This window comes from Cyprinodon tularosa, unplaced genomic scaffold (assembly GCF_016077235.1).
Source record: "Cyprinodon tularosa strain WSP-4 unplaced genomic scaffold, ASM1607723v1 ctg1144, whole genome shotgun sequence".
Taxonomy (NCBI): Eukaryota; Metazoa; Chordata; class Actinopteri; order Cyprinodontiformes; family Cyprinodontidae; genus Cyprinodon; species Cyprinodon tularosa.
The window spans coordinates 23,677-46,915 of record NW_024037942.1 but is presented as its reverse complement, the minus strand read 5'-3'; the positions used below and the strand labels follow the sequence as shown (position 1 = coordinate 46,915).

General features: G+C 40.7%; 1 protein-coding gene across 1 annotated transcript in view; it reads left to right on the top strand.

Annotated features, from left to right (window-relative positions):
• LOC119796268 overlaps window positions 1-23,239 on the top strand; it is a 30,179-nt gene that overhangs the window by 4,360 nt on the left and 2,580 nt on the right. Inside the window, exons 3-5 of the mRNA XM_038304764.1 lie at window positions 1,999-2,107; window positions 2,734-2,795; window positions 15,713-16,044. Of these exons, the coding sequence (XP_038160692.1) occupies window positions 2,758-2,795; window positions 15,713-16,044 (370 nt within the window). The 5' untranslated portion in view covers window positions 1,999-2,107; window positions 2,734-2,757. The remainder of the gene's footprint in view (window positions 1-1,998; window positions 2,108-2,733; window positions 2,796-15,712; window positions 16,045-23,239) is intronic.

Sequence of the window (23,239 nt, the reverse complement as noted above, 5' to 3'; positions counted from 1 at the left end):
CCCATGCTAGTAACGGGTTGGACCCCCTTTTGCCTTCAGAACTGCCTCAATTCTTCGTGGCATAGATTCAACAAGGTGCTGGAAGCATTCCTCAGGGAGTTTGGTCCATATTGACATGATGGCATCACACAGTTGCCGCAGATTTGTCGGCTGCACATCCATGATGCGAATCTCCCGTTCCACCACATCCCAAAGATGCTCTATTGGATTGAGATCTGGTGACTGTGGAGGCCATTTGAGTACAGTGAACTCATTGTCATGTTCAAGAAACCAGTCTGAGATGATTCCAGCTTTATGACATGGCGCATTATCCTGCTGAAAGTAGCCATCAGAAGTTGGGTACATTGTGGTCATAAAGGGATGGACATGGTCAGCAACAATACTCAGGTAGGCTGTGGCGTTGCAACGATGCTCAATTGGTACCAAGGGGCCCAAAGAGTGCCAAGAAAATATTCCCCACACCATGACACCACCACCACTAGCCTGAACCGCTGATACAAGGCAGGATGGATCCATGCTTTCATGTTGTAGACGCCAAATTCTGACCCTACCATCCGAATGTCGCAGCAGAAATCGAGACTCATCAGACCAGGCAACGTTTTTCCAATCTTCTATTGTCCAATTTCGATGAGCTTGTGCAAATTGTAGCCTCAGTTTCCTGTTCTTAGCTGAAAGGAGTGGCACCCGGTGTGGTCTTCTGCTGCTGTAGCCCATCTGCCTCAAAGTTCAACGTACTGTGCGTTCAGAGATGCTCTTCTGCCCACCTTGGTTGTAACGGGTGGTTATTTGAGTCACTGTTGCCCTTCTATCAGCTCCAACCAGTCTGGCCATTCTCCTCTGACCTCATGCATCAACAAGGCATTTCCGCCCACAGAACTGCCGCTCACTGGATGTTTTTTCTTTTTCGGACCATTCTCTGTAAACCCTAGAGACGGTTGTGCGTGAAAATCCCAGTAGATCAGCAGTTTCTGAAATACTCAGACCAGCCCTTCTGGCACCAACAATCATGCCACGTTCAAAGTCACTCAAATGCCCTTTCTTCCCCATACTGATGCTCGGTTTGAACTGCAGGAGATTGTCTTGACCATGTCTACATGCCTTAATGCACTGAGTTGCCGCCATGTGATTGGCTGCTTAGAAATTAAGTGTTAACGAGCAGTTGGACAGGTGTACCTAATAAAGTGACCGGTGAGTGTATATAGATATATATATCCAATGAGTTATGCTAAAATAGTCTTTATTCCAATTTTAAGCTTTTATCAACTTTTCAGGTTATCTGATTGATTTTGATGCATTTGATTTTTATTCTTAAGTCTAAGCTGAAATATAAACAAGGATGTCACATGCACATCTAAAATATTTTATTTAAATAAATGTTTAAAAAATAACTGAAACGCCGTGTTTGCCTCATCTGTATTTTTTTATTCATGCATGCTGCCTGTTTGACCAGTAATACAAACAAACTGTTCCTGATTAAGTGATGTTTATTTTAATAGCGCTCCACACTAACTGTTATGAATCAGCTGTGCAAAGAGACAGATTACAAAAGGAAGTACTGACTTGCTAAGTGGGAGAATAGGTCTCATTCATGTGGATGGACTCAAGAATAAGGAATAGTTCACTCACAATCCACAATTATGTCTCACTAGTCTGTGGGGCAGCATTTAGTTATTTCATAATCCTTCCTTAGATCAAATAGCAGAAATTATATGACATTAACTAAATACTGCAATACTACAAAGAAAGTATTGGTTAAACTATGTAGATTGGTCTTAAATGTCATTGTTTCTTTGCTGCATTAAAAAAAGAGTGCGAGTATACCCACTTCTCCAGGGACCACTACACCACTGATCTTATCACTGAAAATAGACATATTTGACCGTATTTCATGAAACGGCATTGGATGGAAACCAGGAAATGTATTGAATAATTTATAGAGAAATGTTTGTGAGGTGTTTTCAAATGCAGTAACACATTCTGTGTTGTCCTTTTCTTTAGTGTCAGGGATTGGTTATTGAACATTTAAAGAGAGACATTGGCTTCAGCAGCGTCAATCAAACTGATTGAAGAGTCCCAACACTCAGTCTCCTCCCTCGACAGCACACAGGTACAGCAGATCACTTCCTCAATTTTAGCACAACTCCCATCTCCTTCAAAGTTACAACTTTTCTCTTCCTGATTATTTGACCCAAATGTAAGACAGTTTTTTTTTTTTTTAAATAACTTAATCCTACTGGTATTAAATATATGGAGAAGATGTAATGGCACAGATTCTCTCAGTGGCATGTGACTGGATTTAAAATGGATTTCAAGTTATTACGTTTTATATCTTAATCAACTTAAAATCCTTTCTTTTTTTTCTTTTTCTTACCAGACTCTCATTTTGTTCTGTCATTTTTTATTTGCTTTTTATTTGATTGTTAATTTATTAGTCTTGACTATTAATAATTGCTCTCATTCTATGTATTCTTTGATGATCTGTGAAGCCTTTTTGCACTTTAAGAACAACTATATTAAATAGTTCTGGTTATCTTAAAATGTTTTCTTTATTATAATTATGTCTAGTGTGTATAAGTTTATTTACGACCTTTCTAGGTCAAAAGAGAAAAACCTTTAATCTTGAGTGAGAAGAAACATTGTCCACACGTAAACATACAGTCTAACTGTTATAAAGATTATTTAAGTCTATTTCTGCCATTTAGAAGGATAATTCTTCCTTGCTTTATTTTATAGAACAACTGATCTTCCATCCTCACCATGTGGAGATTACTCAGCTTTTTCACAGGAGAAAAAGAGTAAGTAATACTGAATGTATAGAATTATGCTGAAATAACATCTTCAGTATCTTTCAAAACTAAGGTAGGTTAGGATACAATTTGGACATTTTTTTGCTTAGGGGTGTACTCACTTAGACTTTAACAGGTTTTCACCTAAGTTTTAAAACGTTTATTTTTGTGAATAGAAGTGCGTCCAAAACTGGATGGCTTGCACAAAGTCAATTTACTAACTAGTTGGAAATCATATGTTGTGTCTGAAATTAGAGGAAACCCAGGTGCAAACTTTTGTCTACAACTACTTTTTACCTTGATGAAAATACAGAACAAATACTTAGGATCAAAATTTTCAATTTTATCAGAACACAATATGTAAAATTAATGCTTTACTCATAAAGCAATATATATATATCAAAACTAAAATGGGTTGCAGGCTCACTTCTGTGTATTTAGTTGATTTGAAAGCCAGGTGCCAACTGACACAAATCCTCTTGACTTGGCCACAAAAGCAGTATCGGCGCAATAACAGAAGTTCGAGAGAGAGGCAATGGATCGAGAGTCTTTGTTTATATCAAAATATTTCTACTCAGAAATAGCAATATTACAGGGTTTAAAAAACCTGCAGCTCTTAAATGCTCCTTTTGATGTATGAAAAAGATAGCTTTTTTTGTTTGTTTTAATATAGTGTGCAGGAGGTTTAAACATTCATTAGGTTTTCCAATGCTTTACAAATTTGTATAACAAATTAATTCAAACAATAAAAGTAAACACTTCTTTCAACAAAGATTGGCGTCATAGCCTGCAGCACATGATTCAGCGGGACGCATTGCCAGGCAGGTGGCTATTGCAAACAAACCGGTTGTTGTGTCTCGGGTTATGGTTGTGAAATAATAAAAAGAGTAATTTGGAAAGGCATTTCCATGCTAAATATGCAGCCCACCACCAAGTTGGGAGTGAGAGAAAAATTGTAATTGCAGAATTTTTGGATAAATTACAGGAGCACAAAAATAGATTTAATCGAACAGGTAGCGCTCTGATGCAGGTATGTGAGCTTTCTTCCATTTTTTTCTCCCAAATCCTGAAAATAAAAGTAACACCAAAAATCTGATTTCTTTATCTTTTTTCTGTAATTTCATCAATGCAACAAAACCTAATACCTACAAACTGCATGGTGAAGGGTGGTGATGGAGCGAGCGGTGAACTTCACATTGTGAGAGCGATCACTGCTTTTTTTGGTTAGCAGACAGATAGAAAACACAATGACTGAATGTAAATAACTGTTTATAATTAAACTATTTAGAATTAGACATTGACAGGCACCCTAAAACATCCATCATTGTGTCTATAAAGAGACAATAAAGGGGGCTAGAAAAACGTACTCGAGGTAGGTCTTAAAGTACATCTCTACCTAGTAGCAAGAAGGATTTCTTTTCTCACTCATCCAGAGGCTTCATATTAAGCGTTTATGCAGCATGGAGCTGTTATGGGCCTACATCTTTTCGCAATGTTTTTGTTCAGTGGGTGTTGTGAGGAGAACTAACAACTGTTCTTATCTTAATCTTGTTGTAAACTTTGACTATGGCTCCTTCTTGGACTACCTGTCTGACAGGGTTTGGAGGGAGTAGCTCACAAAGACAGGTATTCTAGGATTAATATTTAACTTTAATTTCTTGTTTTTTCTTTTTTCAGAGATACATACAGATAGATAGAATTTATTCCAGACTCATGATCCAATAAATATTAAAGATAAAAATAAAACAATACAGGTAGAAAAGTACACTACGGGCCGGATCTATCAAAGGTTTGCGTGTATAAAAACGTGAGCTATTTCACTGCGCACGCTAAAAAATGTACAAACTGATCTATCAACAGCGTGCTAAAAGGATTTGGTCTTTAAAACGTGCTAAATAGCGCCTCTTATCCATTTAGTACTTTTTCTGCAATGAATATGCAATATGGGGCGTTTACACGCAAAAGTGCGTCTTGTGGGAGGAGAACATGTAAATATATTAATTTAGCACTCGCAAAGTGATTTATTAAACCTGAAAGCAATTTTGCTAACGGTATCTGACTCTATATTTAACATGTTTCAAAAGAAGGTGGAAATGGTCTGTATGCGTAATTGCGCACACATGGCAGCGGTTATTGTCGCAAGAAGGAGACATCGAAATGAAGCAAGGAGACGCAGAGAACGCATTTTTTCACTCCGTGTGAATATTTTAAGGATGAACGAGGAAACGATCATCAAAACATATCGTTTATCCAGCATTGCCATTTTGGAGCTGTTGGGGGAACTCTGAATGGATTTGGAGCCAGCCACAAGGAGGACCCACGCAATACCAGATATCACAAAACTCCTTGCAACATTGCACTTTTTTGCATCTGGGATCTCCCAATCTCGTTTTTCAGAAGTGCTGTCCGACGTTCTAAATGCCCTGACGCCCTAACGGAGAGAACCCGGACCTCCCGCCTTGCGCCTGTGGAGAAACATGCCAATGCTGCGGGGATGCAGCGCGCAGTCATCTTATCCACAGTCACTTCTTGTGAGCCATTTGGTATGTGCATTTTTCTACAGGCCGATACAAAACACCTGTTTTTTTTTTGTTGTTTTTTTTTACTGCGGTGAAGTAGAAATTCAGCCACATACCACCTTAGGGAATAAAGGTTGCCAAAGTTTACAAACTACTTTGCCGCAAACCACAAAACGTGCAAAACCATCATTTAAATAGGGCGTCTCCAACAGTTTTGCGCCTGCCACCAGTTACGCAATCGCTCTTGTTAAATCACCCGCAAACCATGGTTCAGCCCCTCGCGCAAAATTCCAGTTTGCGAGCGCAAATTACTGCACGCAAAATTGGATCTTGATAAATCCGGCCCTATATGTACAAGTTACAAGTAGGAAATTTGAGGAAAACAGGAATACCAGTGTCTCCACAGCTTAGACTGGTATCAGATTGCACTAGTCCATCTTGGTCATTTCAAAAGTAGTCGCAAAGCATCATTATAGGTCACCATTATTTATATGTAGACCACAGGTGAGCAGTGTACAGAGAGGTACGATATGCATCAAAAAGTTCCACTTATACCACATCAGTACATGCACCAAATTTACGGGCAATTAACTTGAGCATACAACATTCTACATTGTCTACAGATATCATCATCATCTGACATATTCTCTGTGATGATGTGCTCAAGATATTTGATGATAATATTAGTATCACTCAGCACAGTATTTGACAGATGAAAGTTTGGAAACTGAACAGATTTATGTTTTTTAGTCCTACAGAACATGACCACAGTTTCAGATGGATTGTACTTAGCGTCATGTTCCAGACTGTACCAGCAGTACCTGGACTAAATATTACTAAATCATCTGCATACATAAGGTTATTAAGTACAGAGTACAGAGTTACCAGCCACACAAACAGCATCAAAAGCTCCCAATTTGGTTGATAGTTCATCCAGATACAAAAAAAAAGAACTGTGGACAAAATCCAACCTTACCTTACCCCGTTACTGACTTTGAACGGAGCCGAGACACAGTCCCCCCATTTCATCTGCAGTGATTGCTGAGCATATCAAGATGATAGAATACGAATAATATACAGGTGCTGGTCATAAAATTAGAATATCATGAAAAAGTAGATTGATTTCAGTAATTCCATTTAAAAAGTGAAACTTGTATATTATATTCATACATTACATACAAACTCATATATTTCAGATGTTTATTTTGTTTAATTTTGATGATTACAAATGACAACAAATGAAAATCTCAAATTCATCATATCAGAAAATTAGAATATTGTGAAAAGGTTCAAAATTGATGGCCCCTGGTGCCACACTCTAATCAGCTAATTAACTCAAACCACCTGCAAAAGCCTTTAAATGGTCTTTCAGTCTAGTTCTATAGGCTACACAATCATGGGGAAGACTGCTGACTTGACAGTTGTCCAAAAGACGACCATCGACACCTTGCACAAGGAGGGCAAGACACAAAAGGTCATCGCTAAAGAGGCTGGCTGTTCACAGAGCTCAGTGTCCAAGCACATTAATAGAGAGGCGAAGGGAAGGAAAAGATGTGGTCGAAAAAAGTGTACAAGCAAGAGAGATAACCGAAACCTGGAGAGGATTGTGAAACAAAACCCATTCAAAAATGTGGGGGAGATTCAAAAAGAGTGGACTGCAGCTGGAGTGAGTGCTTCAAGAACCACCACACACAGACGTATGAAAGACATGGGTTTCTGCTGTCGCATTCCTTGTGTCAAGCCACTCTTGAACCACAGACAGCGTCAGAAGCGTCTTGCCTGGGCTAAAGAGAAACAGGACTGGACTGCTGGTGAGTGGTCCAAAGTCATGTTCTCTGATGAAAGTAAATTTTGCATTTCCTTTGGAAACCAAGTCTGGAGGAAAAGAAGAGAGGCACTTCATCCACGTTGCTTGAAGTCCAGTGTAAAGTTTCCACAGTCAGTGATGGTTTGGGGTGCCATGTCATCTGCTGGTGTTGGTCCATTGTGTTTTCTGAGGTCCAGGGTCAACGCAGCCACATACCAGGAAGTTTTAGAGCACTTCATGCTTCCTGCAGCTGACCAACTTTTTGGAGATGCAGATTTCATTTTCCAACAGGACTTGGCACCTGCACACAGTGCCAAAGCTACCAGTACCTGGTTGAAGGACCATGGTATCCCTGTTCTTAATTGGCCAGCAAACTCTCCTGACCTTAACCCCATAGAAAATCTATGGGGTATTGTGAAGAAGAAGATGCAATACACCAGACCCAACAATTCAGAAGAGCTAAAAGCCACTATTAGAGCAACCTGGGCTATCATAACACCTGAGCAGTGCCACAGACTGATCGACTCCATGCCACGCCGCATTGCTGCAGTAATACAGGCCAAAGGAGGCCCAACTAAATACTGAGTGCTGTACATGCTCATACTTTTCATGTTCATACTTTTCAGTTGGCCAACATTTCTATAAATCCTTTGTTTTTATTGGTCTTCAGTAATATTCTAATTTTCTGATATGATGAATTTGAGATTTTCATTTGTTGTCATTTGTAATCATCAAAATTAAACAAAATAAACATCTGAAATATATGAGTTTGTATGTAATGTATGAATATAATATACAAGTTTCACTTTTTAAATGGAATTACTGAAATCAATCTACTTTTTCATGATATTCTAATTTTATGACCAGCACCTGTACTGTGGTACACTTTTTGTGCCAGTTTTATGAAAAGTTTTCTGATTTACCATGTCCAATGCTTTTGATGCATCTAGAAAACACATAAAAACTGAAAACTTCTACTTATTATATTGATAAATAATCTCTTTTAGAGCAGATATTCGTACATATCTGTGCCCAGCTTAGCCTTAATACCAAACTGGTTATCTGTAGATTTTAATAACCCCTAAAATCCTGCCCAGCAGGATTAATACATTTTTTTTTAAACTATACTGGCCAACGCTATCGAACAGTAATTATCAGAACTGCCAATCTTCCCAGTGTTACCTTTGATGATGGGTACCAACAGCACACTTAACAGAGTCAGGTAAAAGAGCATGTATAAGAAACACTGTAAAACAAATGGAAAGTAGAGGAGCTAGCCTTGAACTTGCATACTTTAAATGCTCTGCTGAAATTCCATCCAAACCAGTGGCTTTGTTGTTTAACAATTTGGAAATAGCTTTATAAATTTCACAAGGCCGGATTTCATCTGTACATTCAACATTATTTATAATGTATGGTTCACTATGAGTAAGTTAAATAATCTACTGTTATGTTAGTGCCACAGCTCTACAATATTAGCAGTGCTAGATATGCCATCAAACGTAACAGGGCAGAGATGCTTTGTAGGATGTCATACCTCTAAATTTTTTCCAAAAGCCTTTGTATTGTTACAAAAAAGTTTTCTGGCCATTTAGTCAGCCCTCATATGTAAAGTGCACCATAAATTATACTTTTTATTATTGCTATTTTTTGGAATTATCATTATTACCTCCATTTCCATTTATTAAAACATAGTTTTCTATAACGATTATTCTCAAATGGGACATACAATTTACACATTTAAAAAGGGTAAATAAAACCACTTTTATGCCTGTTACCTTTTATGATTTTTGAGAATATTTGTAGGTCAGCTGCACAACAGCCACTTAATGTGCCATTTGTTTTGTCAAAATTTATTCAGTGCTCCCTATTTTGAATCGTTGAGGTTCAGGCTGTGTTTGTTGAATTATATGAGGGATGAAAAAATTTACATTGAGGGGAGAGAAAAATATTTCACATTTGCAGTGTTGTCCCACTAAAAGATATGAAAAAGTATCTACAAAAATGGGAGGGTTGACGTCACTTTCCTGAGATACCATTCATAGAAAATGGCTATGTTCTTTTTTTCCCTGTTCTTCTTCCTCAAGAAGAAGTGCCAGGTATAATGAGACAAAGTGAGCATTAATATACACAATATTAAGCTCACAAATGCTGATCACATTTCATTGAGAAAAAGCTAATGAACCTGACAATCAAAAAAGAAACTAGAACAACATTTAAGGCTCGGGGGGCCTTACTGCATCTGTTAAGGTCAGAGGACATTATGATTATGGTATCTTGTGAATTAAAACATACTGATCAAGCTACATTATATTGACACAATTTTAAGTGTAAAATTGAGCCTAAATATAGAATATGTCAAGGCAAACCTTTACTTGCTGTGACGGCACCATACCTCTCCTACACTGTATATATTTTGATTACTGCTGCACTTTATAAATGGAAATGTTTATTTTCACTGCTAAGCTGCTCATTCACTGAATGAAAGCTGTATAAACAAAATTTTGTTTTGTATACACTCTGAGTATACAAAATGAAAATAAAGTCTAAGTCTAAGATTGTAAAATTTAAGCCCCATACTAGAGCTCAAGCAGGCTGGAGAGGACAGTGATTTGAAAAAAAACACACAAAAATATCCAGGAAGTTGTCAGTGCAATAAAATTTGGACATTTAATTATTTGCTCTAAAGATTTTTTCATAGAGCTGCCACCCTAAAGTGGTGGGGCTGTTTGAGTGCCCTAATGATCCTAGGAGCTATGTTTTCTGGGGCGTTGTTTTCTGGGCCCCTGGTAGGGTCTCCCATGCCAAAAAGGTCCTAGGTGACGGGTCAGACTAAGAGCTGCTCAGAAGCCCCTTATATGAAGGATCGTGACGTCCCCCAGTATGGCACAGCTGGGGCCCCACCCTGGAGCCAGGCCTGTAGTTGGGGCTTGCATGCGAGCACCTGGTGACCAGGCTCAACCCGAACGGAAGACGTGGGCCTGCCCTCCCGTGGACCCACCACCCGCAGAGGGATCCAGAGCAATAGGGATCAGGTGGAGAGAGGAGTGTGTGGTGGTCGAGCCCGCCCGGTCTGCACACACAGCTTCTGGCTGTAGGGACGTGGAAGGTCACCTCGCTGGCAGGGGAAGGAGCCTGACTTTGTGCAGGAGGTTGAGATTTACTGGCTGGATGTAGTCGGGCTCACCTCTACGCACAGCTCAGGTTCCGGATCCCATCTCCTGGAGAGAGACTGCATGCTCCACTTCTCTAGTGTTGTCCACAGGGAGAGGCATTGGCATTGCCCAATGGGGTGGCCATTGCCTCCCATCTGATTTGTCAATTGTTTGAGTTCACCCTGGTGAACAAAGGGGTCGCGTCACTACACCTTTGTATTGGGAACAGGTCTCTCACCGTTTTCTCGGCCTATGGGCTTAACATCGGTGCAGAGTACCCAGCCTTCTTGGAGTGCGTGGGAGAGGTAATAGACGGTGCTCCAACTGTTAACTCCATCGCTTTACTGGGGGAATTCCACGCCCACTTGGGCAGCGACAGTAAGGACAGGACAGGGGTGATCGTTAGGAACGTCCTTCCCGGACTGAACCCGAGCCATGTTCTGGAATTGTGTGTAAATCACAGTTTTTCCATAACGAACATCATATTTGAGCACGAGGTCAATGATTGACTTTGTAGTTGTGTCATCTGATCGAGAGAGAGAGAGAGCGAGAGAGAGAGAGAGAGAGAGAGAGATAAGTAGTACCCACCCAATTAGGACAAAAAAAACAAGTAGAAATTAAATTATAAAATAAAAATATTTCTAAATATATAACTTTCTTTTTTTAGATGTGCAACATAAATATTGTATCTTTACTGACGAGTAAAGCAGTTTTGTTCATCGTTGGATTGGTGACGTATTTCTGCCCTGGGGTGCAAAAATCTTTGGCCATTGACTCTCATTCAAAGTTGTACATGCGCAGTTGCTCCTCCACAATGCAAAAGGATATTTGAGCTTGGGGCACAGCTCTCCTGTGGCCAGAGCTGACAGAAACTGTTGTCACAGTGGTAGTGTGGCGATTGACAGGTCGAGTCGCAGAAGTCTGAGACGATTTGAGAGAGAGAAATTGTACAAGAAAAATTTAATTAGCTACCTTAAACCAAACGTATCAAAAGGTGAAAACATTTGGACCTTATGGAGATGTTACACTCAGTCTTTTTCCAGGTTCTGGTTTAGCTGCCAGGCTTGGCTAGCTGCAAGCAGCGAGGCTAACACTTTATTCTGCTTGCCCTGCTCTCTTTTAAAAGTCAGGATCTGACCCAGCATAGATAAAGACAGGTAGGACTAATATAAAGCATTTTTTAGAAAACAAAGTGAAGCATGAACAATCTGGAATTCACATGGAAAATAATATAATAGTGTGCTTTTTCTAGGTGTTTGTTAACTTGCATAGTTGATCTTAAATAAACACATTCTCAGAAAATAAACATTAAAAAGATTAATTGACTAGATTCCCAGTACCTGCTCTGACCACCGAGCCCCACAGCTACAAAATTTTACTTTGGGTATCCTATGCCTCTGCTTATCTGAGATTTTTCTTGGCCTTCCACTTAGGGCCCTTACTTGAACTGGACATGTGGTCTTTCATTTCCTTACTATGTTCCTGAAAGTAAAAACTGAAGACTCTGAGATAGAGATTTTTTTATCCTTCTCCTATGATGCCGAACAATCTTTGTTTTCAGGTCATTTGTTTTGACACTTCATTTATGCCTTTGCCAAGAGGAGAAAACGTGCAATTGGCCACCTCAAAAACCCCATCTCATAGTTGGATTTCTCTATATGTAGTTAAAGGGTCAATTGTATTACAATAATCAGTGCTAAAGGTATTGAAATATATACCATTAAACAGTGCACACATTTGTGCACCTGCATAGTTTTGTTTGTATGATTATTGTGAACTTTTAGAAAATCTTATAAACTTCATTGCACTTCTCAAACACGATAGTTTGTATCTGCTTTATTATATATATATAACTGACACTGTTGATCCAACAATCAAATAATTTATATTATTTATAACTTTTTGTTTTCACAAACATTTTATAACGTTACACAAGCTTTATGTATTTTTTTCTACTAGAGTATTGAGTCCCAGTTTTCACTAAGCAGAACATTTATAAATGCAATTTTTAACACAAAGTTATAACCACAAATAACTCTTCTTTCTACTGAACAGTTTATGAAAAAAATGACGTACAATTAGTGCGTCCCAATGACAGTATTGTTGGTAAGAACAATTTTTGTTATTGGAATAATTGCTTGAAACACTTGTGCTCACTTTGTTTGTATTTCTCCAAAGAAAAGGGCCTTTCCCAGTTGAAAGAACAGGACTTTCATTGGTAAATTAGGGGTAAAATTAGGGGTAAATTTCGTAAGTAACAACACATAGATATAGTTGACCCAACCCTGTTTTTGTTTCTGGAGAGCAGCAGAGAGAGGGCAAATCAAGTCAAATTTACCTTAAAACTTAAAAGTTAAACTTTTGTCATTCCTTAGTATCATACTGGATTGTTTGAAAAGGTTGAGGACATTTGCCTGATGGATAATTACATATAACATTCCAGAAAGGTTTTGGATCTTGATTGGTTTGAAATGTACTGAGATTTTGTGTTTAGTTCAGTTTAGTATATTTCAAACCAAACAAGACCCTCAAACAGAGACTAGTGCATCCTAAAGGAAAAAAAAACAGACGCCATATGAGCAGATGGGTGTCTGCAGTTCAATGCATTGAAGAATGCTCATATCTTTATATTGGAGAAACCAAACAACCTCTCCACAGATACACTGCTCAACACAGAAGAGCCACTTCCTCGGGACGAGATTCTGAGTTACATCTACACCTTAAAGGAATAGTACACCCAAAACATGATTAGCCTTCATTTTCTACTCACCCCCATGCTGAACAACACTCTGGAGTACTTTTTTGATATCTCAAATGCATCTGGAGATCTGGGAGGCTTCTTGCTGTCTGCTGACATTCAAATAATGGAGGTCTATGGTGCCTGAGACAGAAAGGTCCATAAAAGTCCACAAAAAACGTGTCAATATTCCTCCATACTGCTCGTCCAATGTATTCCAAGTGTCCTGAGTGGGTAGCATCCATAATTTACTCGAAACAAAGTCATTTAGAATGTTTTTAGAGCATAAACAGTAGTGTATAGGATTTCCTGAAAGCGCGCACATGCGCGTTCACGACGCTACGGAAGCCGGCAGACCAAACCAGATGAAAGTGCGCATTCAGCGTCTGCTCTGCCAATAATGCCGGCGTAGAAGAAGAAATGTGCTGTTTACCTGTGCAAAGAAAGAAACAACGAAAGAAAAAGGCCTGAGGACTTCAGTGTTGAGGAAGAGCATGAGTTCTTTGCCGAGCTGAATGCGCTGGTTTGGTCTGCCGGCTTCCGTAGCGTCGTGAACGCGCATGTGCGCGCTTTCAGGAAATCCTATACACTACTGTTTATGCTCTAAAAACATTCTAAATGACTTCGTTTCGAGTAAATTCTGGATGCTACCCACTCAGGACACTTGGAATACATTGGACGAGCAGTATGGAGGAATATTGACACGTTGTTTGTGGACTTTTATGGACCAGATGCATTTGAGATATCAAAAAAGTACTCCAGAGTGTTGTTCAGCGTGGGGGTGAGTAGAAAATGAAGGCTAATCATGTTTTGGGTGTACTATTCCTTTAAGGACAAAGAACATTCTTTTGAGGACCAGAATTTTTACATTTTGGACAAAGAAAATAGATGTTTTGAGAGGGGCGTACTGTTAAGAAAGAACAACCAACCTTAAACAGAGGGGGTGTACTCAGATTTCAGCTTTCAAAAAACCTACTATGCAGCAATAGAGTTGATTCTTTCCAGCTATTATCACAACCCTCACGGCATTACAGGGGAACAGAAGACCTCACCTATTCAGCCAGTACAATAAGTCCCCTGAATGACTCCCCTTTCAGAGACATAGACAGGTATGTAGCATTGGAGGCTAACAAAGAGGCCAAACAAACCCCATTCCAAAGCGATGGACCCGTTCATCTGTTTCTTTTTGCATGTTTTCTAAACAAAATCAGGGCTTTCTTGGGCTACTGTATAAAACCTGGAACTCAACACTATTTCTGACATTTTGAAGTACAGTGGATTGTTTTTCTAAACTTTTCTCTGGAGTTCTAAAATAAGTTATTACAACTTATGAAAATCAAATTTTTCATTACCATTCAACCTATTCTCATTATGAGTACGTATGAAATCGTACGAAAAGTTACGCACCGTAATTTCATACGTTTTGGACGTTATTTTCGTCGCATGCGCATCTGAAGCACCATTCACAAATCTAGAATATAAATTAAAATTAGCCCTAACCCTGACCCTAACCCTGAGATATAAAACAGCAAGCAACGTAGTTAGAGACATGAATAAGTGATGATTGCACTGTTTTTCCCAATTTTACGTTCGTCCGCGGATCTGCTTTTTTTTCTGTCTGCCAGCGCATTGCGCACTGATGTGGTTTTTTGAGGAAAAACATTCAGAACGTACGAAATAGTGTGCATAACTTTTCATACGATTTCATACGCACTGATAATGAGAATATGTTGTACCATTTGAAGCAAATATTGCAGTCTTAGAACACCCTGAGAAAGTAAGCTGGTTGAAGCTGTAATTTGCATTTTCAGTTCAATATTTATCTTGTTTACCTACAAGAATTATCAGAGGTTGAATCCTAAATGTATTTTGTATTGTATGTATGTATGTATTGTATGTATTTGTATTTTGTTTTCATTTATTAATCTAGTTTTATCACATTTTCTCAGTGAGTAATATGTCTTAATCTAAATTATGAGAAACTAGTAAAGAATTTAAATCAAGATAGAGTGCAATAGTTTGGATACCTGTTTTTATATTGTTTTATTTTAAATTCAGGGCAATTTTATTTGACACTTTATGACAAAAATATATTTTGATGAGCAGACTGAGTCCTCAGTAGTTCAAGGCCGATGCATTTATAAGCCTATTTTGTCTAAATTTATTTTGAGTTGGAAGTTGCCACGCTGTTCTTCGTATGTGGGGCCAAGTGAATCCATGTTAAATGGGTTCAACCTAGTAAACATTCGAAGCATTGTATTTAAGATGGATTTTTTTGGATATTAAGGGACTGGCATCCAGCTCAACTCAAATACCAGTTGCCCATATGAAGATGTTACTTGGATATAACGGAATATCTTTAGAAAAGATCCAAATGACACAAAACTCATATGGGTGAGTAGAACATGATGTAATAACGTAAAATCAAGGGGTCAATGTAAAAGGTAAAAAAAAAACTGCGTTCCCCTCTAAGTAAAAACGTGAGCTAAGAAAGAGCAGAAGAGTGCTGCAGTTCTGTGTCTTTGCTACAGGTTGCAGCATCCTTAGAAAACTTCAGAATGCCTCTTTAAGTAAATAATTAACAAATAAATATTGACAGTTGTTTATCCTTATCCTTACATGCATCATTTAGTTTTGTTACAACTATAACTTTAGATGGAGACCCAGAATTTTGTGTATATTATTGAATAAGTTGACTTTTTCTACAGGAACGGCACAACCAAATACAAGGACATAATTTCTAAGAGTATACTGAAACATCCAGGACCTCCTGCTGTCTACCAGGTGAAACCAAAGAAAGAAATTATTGGAACGCTGACCAGACTGACTGTTGGTGAAAGAAATTTAAACAAGACAAACAGAACCATCCTACTGGTTGGTGAAACAGGATCAGGAAAATCTGCCCTAGTTGACACTTTGGTAAACTACACCATGGGAGTGAAGATGGAGGATGAAGTTTGGTTTCAGATTGTAGAAGAAGAAGAGAAAGAAAGTCAGGCAGAAAGTCAGACCTCGGACGTAATTGTTTATGACATAGTTGGTTATGAAAAGGAAACACTGCCATTCTCTCTGACTATCATTGATACTCCTGGATTTGGAGATACAAGAGGACCCAAACACGATGAAGAGGTTGGTGAAAGGTTACTGGACTGGTTTGGATCAAAGGATGGAATTCATGAAATCAATGCAGTAGGTCTGGTGATGAAGACGAGTGATAATAGACTAAACAAACAACTGCTTTATATTTTGGATTCAGTGATGTGTCTGTTTGGTAAAAACCTTGAGGACAAGATTCAATTCAATTCAATTCAGTTTATTTATATAGCGCCAAATTCACAACACATGTCATCTCAAGGCACTTTACAGTTCAACCAGATCATCCAGTCAAATTGATACAAAGTTTTCTATCTAAGGAAAACCAGTTGATTGCATTGACTCATTGACTCAAATACAATCCCCCACACTAAGCATGCTTGTAGCGACAGTGGAGAGGAAAAACTCCCTTTTAACAGGAAGAAACCTCCAGCAGAACCAGGCTCAGTGTGAGCGGCCATCTGCCGAGGCCGACTGGGGTTCAAGGAGACAGAAGCAGAGATACAAAAAGCAGCTGTAAAAGGCAGCCCCGTCCAGGAAACACACAGCCAGGCAGACGAGCTCCAAGGCAGCTCCCATGCCAGAGGACGAAGAGAGCACATCCAGCCAGTCACGGTCAGAGAAACAGGACCACTCTGGAAAACAGGCAGATCTCCAACATCTATTAACAAGGGTGTTGATAGAAGCAGCACAGCTGATGTTTTTTCCAGGATGACGTCACAGCCAAACAGGAACAGACGAGGCAAAGCTACTCTGAGGAAAAGCAGAGAGAGCAGAAGGTTAGAGATTGAACTAACAGATTCTGCAGAATAGGAGAACAGAGAGAGAATGAAGCAGAATGATGAAATGGGGGTCCCTATGTCCTCCAAAAGTCTAAGCCTATAGCAGCATAACTATAGAGATAGCTCAGGATAACCCGAGCCACCCTAACTATAAGCTTTATCAAAAATGAAAGTTTTAAGCCTAGCCTTAAAAGTAGACAGGGTGTCTGCCTCACGGACTAAAACTGGTAGTTGGTTCCACAGGAGAGGAGCCTGATAACTAAAAGATCTGCCTCCCATTCTACTTTTAGAAATTCTAGGAACCACTAGTAAACCTGCAGATTGAGAGCGAAGTGCTCTGTTAGGAACATAAGGAACAATCAGATCTCTGATATAAGATGGAGCTTGGCCATTTAAGGCTTTATATGTGAGAAGGAGAATTTTAAATTCTATTCTTGATTTAACAGGAATCCAATGAAGAGAAGCCAGGATAGGAGAGATATGATCTCTCTTTTTCATTTTCATTAGAACTCTGGCTGCAGCATTTTGGATCAGCTGAAGGCTTTTAACTACAGTTTGTGGACTTCCTGATAGTAAAGAATTACAATAGTCCAGCCTTGAAGTAACAAATGCATGGACTAGTTTCTCAGCATCACCCCTGGACAGGATATTTCTAATTTTTGCAATGTTCCTCAGATGAAAGAAGGAAATTCTAGAAACCTCTTTGATATGGGATTTAAATGACAGGTCCTGATCAAAAATAACACCAAGATTTTTTACTTTATTATCTGAAATCAGTTTAATCCCATCTAAATGAAGTGACTGGCTAATCAGTTTCTTTTTCAGAGACTCTGGTCCAAAGACTATAACTTCTGTTTTGTCTGCATTCAGAAGCAGAAAGTTAAGAGTCATCCAGGTTTTTATGTCTTCAAGACATGCCTGTAATCTATGTAATGGGTTAGCTTCATCTGGATTATAGACAGATATAGCTGGGTATCATCAGCATAACAGTGGAAATTAATCCCATGCTGTCTAATAATTCTACCAATTGGGAGCATGTATAAAGTAAAGAGAATTGGTCCTAGCACTGATCCCTGTGGTACTCCACAGGTAACCTTTGAGCGTGTTGAAGATCTATCATTAACATGAACAAACTGAATTCGATCAGATAGATAAGATTTAAACCAGTCTAGTGCTGTTCCTTTAATTCCAACAAAATATTCAAGTCTTTCTAAAAGAATATTATGGTCAACTGTATCAAATGCAGCACTAAGATCCAACAGGACGAGCACAGATACAAGTCCATTATCTGAGGCCATGAGAATATCATTAGTGACTTTCACCAGAGCTGTTTCAGTGCTATGATGAGCTCTAAAGCCAGACTGAAACTCTTCAAAAAGTTCATTATGGTGGAAGTGATCGCAGACTTGTTTGGCAACTACTTTCTCAAGAATTTTGGATAAGAAAGGAAGATTGGATATAGGTCTATAATTGACCAAGTCATCTGGGTCAAGAGACGGTTTCTTAAGCAGAGGTTTAATTACAGCAATCTTAAAAGCTTTAGGTACATATCCCTGTAACAGAGATAGATTAATCACATCTAAAATGGAGGAGGAGATCAAAGGGAATACCTCCTTAAATAACCTGGTTGGAACTGGATCTAACATACAAGTTGAAGGCTTAGATGAAGACAATAATTTTGCTAATTCAGAGAGTTCAACTGGATCAAAGCAGTCTAAACCCGGTTCAGATTCCATGACTACCTCAGGTACAATCGCGGATAGAGGAGTGCTTATGATCTTATTTTTAATAAGATCAATCTTATTTATAAAGAATCCCATAAAATCATTGCTGCTAAGAGCAGGTGGAATGGACGGTTCAACAGAGCTATGGCTCTGGGTGAGTTTGGCAACTGTATTAAAAAGAAATCTAGGATTATTCTTATTCTCCTCTATTAATGAGGAGAAGTATGCTGCTCTTGCTTTACAAAGGGTCCTCTTATACAGCAGTAAACCATTTTTCCAGACTAGGAAGGACTCTCGCAGGCCTGTGGAGCGATATTTTCTCTCCAGTTTCCTAGCATTTTGCTTCAAAGTACGCAGCTCTGCATTAAACCAAGGAGCAAGCTTTCTATTTTTAACGGTTTTCATTTTCAAAGGAGCTGCGTTGTCTAAGGCAATACGCAGAGAACTAGCAACCCCATCAACAAAATCATCAACCTGTGAAGGGGAATAAGCTAAGCTTTTGCACTCTGCAGCACTGCTCAGTGACACAGAGCAGAGAGAAAGTGAAGCAGATTCTTTAAAATTTATAACTGCACTATCTGATAAAGATCTACTAAAATTGAACCTTCTTTTGGGGGAGGAGAACTCTGTTAAAGTAATCCTGAAGGTTATTAGAAAGTGGTCAGAGAGGACAGGGTTGTGAGGAAATACTGTTATTTCTTCACATTCTATGCCGTATGTCAGCACAAGATCCAAAGTATGAAGATGAGAATGCGTGGGACTATTCACATTTTGAACAAAGCCAATAGTGTCTAAGATAGCATTAAAGGCTGCTCTTAAGCTATCGCCTTCAATGTCAGCATGGATGTTAAAATCTCCCACTATGATGACCCTGTCAGCATTTAATACCAAATCAGAAAGGAACTCTGAAAACTCATCTAAAAATTAAGAGTAAGGACCTGGTGGACGATACAAAGTTACAAAAAGAAGAGGTTTTCTTGCCTTGAAATTTGGATCAGGGAAATTAAGGGTTAAATGTTTAAAAGAGTTGTAGGTATTAATTGTTTTGGGAGTAATCAGTAAGTCAGACTGGAAGATTGTTGCTACTCCTCCTCCTCGCCCAGAACTTCTGGGGATGTGAAAATTTAAATAGCTTGAAGGAGTTGCCTCATTTATGCTCACATAATCCTCTTGCTGCAGCCAGGTTTCTGTAAGGCAAAACAAGTCAATGTGATTATCACAAATCAAGTCATTAACTAGTAGACTTTTAGAGGAAAGCGATCTTATGTTAAACAGACCGCATTTAATTGTTTTAACTTTTTCCCCAATTGGAGTTATTTTGATTTTAATTAGATTATCATGATTTACTCCTTTGGGAATCTTTGCTAATTTATTAGATTTTGGTCGTGGGCAAGACACTGTCTGGATGGAGTAAAGAGTGGGTAACAGTAGAGAAGCTGCAGAGATGTGTGTTAAACTACAACTCTGCTTCCTGGTCTGCACCCTGGGTGGTCAGGGTTTTGGAGGACTAATAAATGTGGCCAGATTCCTAGAAAGAAGAGCTGCACCATCCAAAGTGGGATGGATGCCGTCTCTCCGAATCAGACCAGGCTTTCCCCAAAAGGATTGCCAATTATTAATGTAGCCCACGTTGTTTTCAGGGCACCACCTAGACAACCAGCGGTTGAATGACGACATGTGGCTAAACATGTCATCACTGGTCAGATCAGGGAGGGGACCAGAGAAAATTACGGAGTCCGACATTTTTTTGGCAAACTTACACACCGAAGCAACACTAATTTTAGTGACCTCCGATCGGCGTAACCGGGTGTCATTACCACCAGCGTGAATAACAATCTTTCTGTATTTAACCTTATCCTTAGCCAGTAGTTTCAGGTAGGATTTGATGTCGCCCGTTCTGGCCCCCGGCAAACATTTGACTATGGTCCCTGGTGTCTCTAATGCCACGTTTCTGACTATGGAGCTGCCAATCACCAGAGTGGGCTTCTCAGTGGGTGTGTCACTGAGTGGGGAAAACCGGTTAGAAACGTGAACGGGTTGGTGGTGACCAGTGGGCAGAGATCCACGACTACGCTTTCTGCGAACAGTTACCCAATCGCCTGGCTGCTCAGGCACTTTTGGAGGACAGCTACGTGGGGGGCCTACTTCAACAGCCTGAAGCCTGGATTCTAACTCTGACACCCTCGCCTCCAAAGCTACAAAAATACTACACTTATTACACATCCCATTATCACTAAAGGAGGCAGAGGAATAACTGAACATCTGACACAGAGAGCAGGAGAGAGGAGAGGAAGAAGGAAGAGTTGGAAAAGAGTCAAGGGAGGGAGAGAGAGAAGCCATAGCAATGCTAAGCTAGCGCTAGCCTAGGCTAGCTACTTCTTGCTATCAGAAATAAAACCGTGTGAAACTGACAAGTGCTCAGTAGAAAAGTGCAGCAGAAGGTGCTATGTTTTAAAGTAGTCAGTTAGAGTTACTTAGATACAGAGATATCACAGAGAAAATAACTTAACTTCAGATGGAGATCCTCTGAACAGCTGCACACTCAGTTGCACACTCAGTTAATCCAAACAGGAAGTGAACACGATTGTGGTCCTTGTTACACACTCAGATGGAAGAAAGCCTGAAAATATTCTGAGGGTTTTGGATAAAACAAGAATCAAATGTGCAAAAAAAGAGAACCAGGCTATTCACTTTAAGTTCAATAACTACCAGAAGGAAGACCAAGCAGAAGATTCTGAATATCTGAAGAGTCTTAACAATATATCAGAGAGGTTTCTTTGAATTTAAAAAGTTTCAGGCTTCCTCCCAAGAGGAGGAAGCCTGAAAGACTCGGCAGGCCCAAACGTGTAGTGAGAGTCTGCTGGGAACGTCTGGTGGAGCCCTCGGTCAGAGACGTGTTCAACTCCCACCTCCGGGAGAGCTTCTCTCAGGTTCCGAGGGAGGTTGGAGACATGGAGTCCGAATGGGCTGTGTTCTCTGCCTCTATTGTCGATGCGGCTGCCCGTAGCTGTGGCCGTAAGGGTTGCGGTGCCTGTCGTGGTGGCAATCCCCGAACCCGGTGGTGGACACCGATAGTAAGGGATGCCGTCAAGCTGAAGAAGGAGTCCTATCAAGCCTGGCTGGCTTGTGGGACTCCTGAAGCAGCAAGCAGGTACTGTGAGGCCAAACGTGTCGCGGCCCGGGCGGTTGCAGAGGCAAAATCTCGGGCCTGGGAGGAGTTCGGAGAGGCCATGGAAAAAGACTATCGGTTGGCCTCAAAGCGATTCTGGCAAACCGTCCGGCGCCTCCGGAGGGGAAAGCAGTGCTTCACTAACACTGTTTTTAGTGGGTGTGGGGAGCTGCTGACCTTGAAGGAGGATATTGTCGGGCGGTGGAAGGAATACTTTGAGGATCTCCTCAACCCGACAGACATGCCTTCCGTGGGGGAAGAAGAGACGAGGTGCTTGGGGCTGGGTTCGTCCATCACCCGGGCTGAAGTCACCGAGGTAGTCAAAAAACTCCACGGTGGCAAGGCTTCGGGGGTGGATGAGATCCGTCCTGAGTATCTCAGAGCTCTGGATGTTGTCGGGCTGTCATGGTTGACACGTCTCTTCAACATCGCGTGGAGGTCGAGGACAGTTCCCCTGGATTGGCAGACTGGGGTGGTGGTTCCCCTCCACAAGAAGGGGGACCGGAGGGTGTGTTCCAACTATCGGGGAATCACACTTCTCAGCCTCCCCGGAAAGGCCTATGCCAGGGTGCTGGAGAGGAGAGTCCGGCTGATTGTCGAACCTCGGCTGCAGGAGGAGCAGTGTGGTTTTCGTCCTGGCCGTGGAACGGTGGACCAGCTCTACACCCTCTGCAGGGTGCTTGAGGGTTCATGGGAGTTTGCCCAACCAGTCCACATGTGTTTTGTGGACTTGGAGAAGGCATTGAACCGTGTCCCTCGTGCTGCCCTGTGGGGGGTGCTCCAGGAGTATGGAGTCGGGGGCCCTTTATTAGGGGCCATCCGTTCTCTGTACAAGCGGAGCAGGAGTCTGGTTCGCATTGCCGGCATTAAGTCGGACCTGTTCCCGGTGCATGTTGGACTCCGACAGGGCTGCCCTCTGTCACCGGTCCTGTTCATAACTTTTATGGACAGGATTTCTAGGCGCAGCCAAAGACCGGAGGGGGTCTGGTTTGGGGAACAGCGGATCTCGTCCCTGCTTTTTGCGGATGACGTAGTTCTGCTGGCTCCCTCCTGCCAAGACCTACAGCGTGCGCTGGGGCGGTTCGCAGCCGAGTGTGAAGCGGCTGGGATGAGAATCAGCTCCTCCAAATCCGAGGCCATGGTTCTGGACCGGAAAAAGGTGGCATGTCCCCTTCGGGTTGGAGGGGAGTCCTTGCCTCAAGTGGAGGAGTTCAAGTATCTTGGGGTCCTGTTCACGAGTGAGGGAAGAATGGAGCGGGAGATCGATAGACGGATCGGTGCGGCTGCTGCAATAATGCGGACGCTGCACCGGTCTGTCGTGGTGAAGAGAGAGCTGAGCGAAAAGGCAAAGCTCTCAATTTACCGGTCGGTCTACGTTCCTACCCTCACCTATGGTCATGAAATTTGGATCATGGCCGAAAGAACGAGATCCCGGATACAAGCGGCTGAAATGAGCTTTCTCCGCAG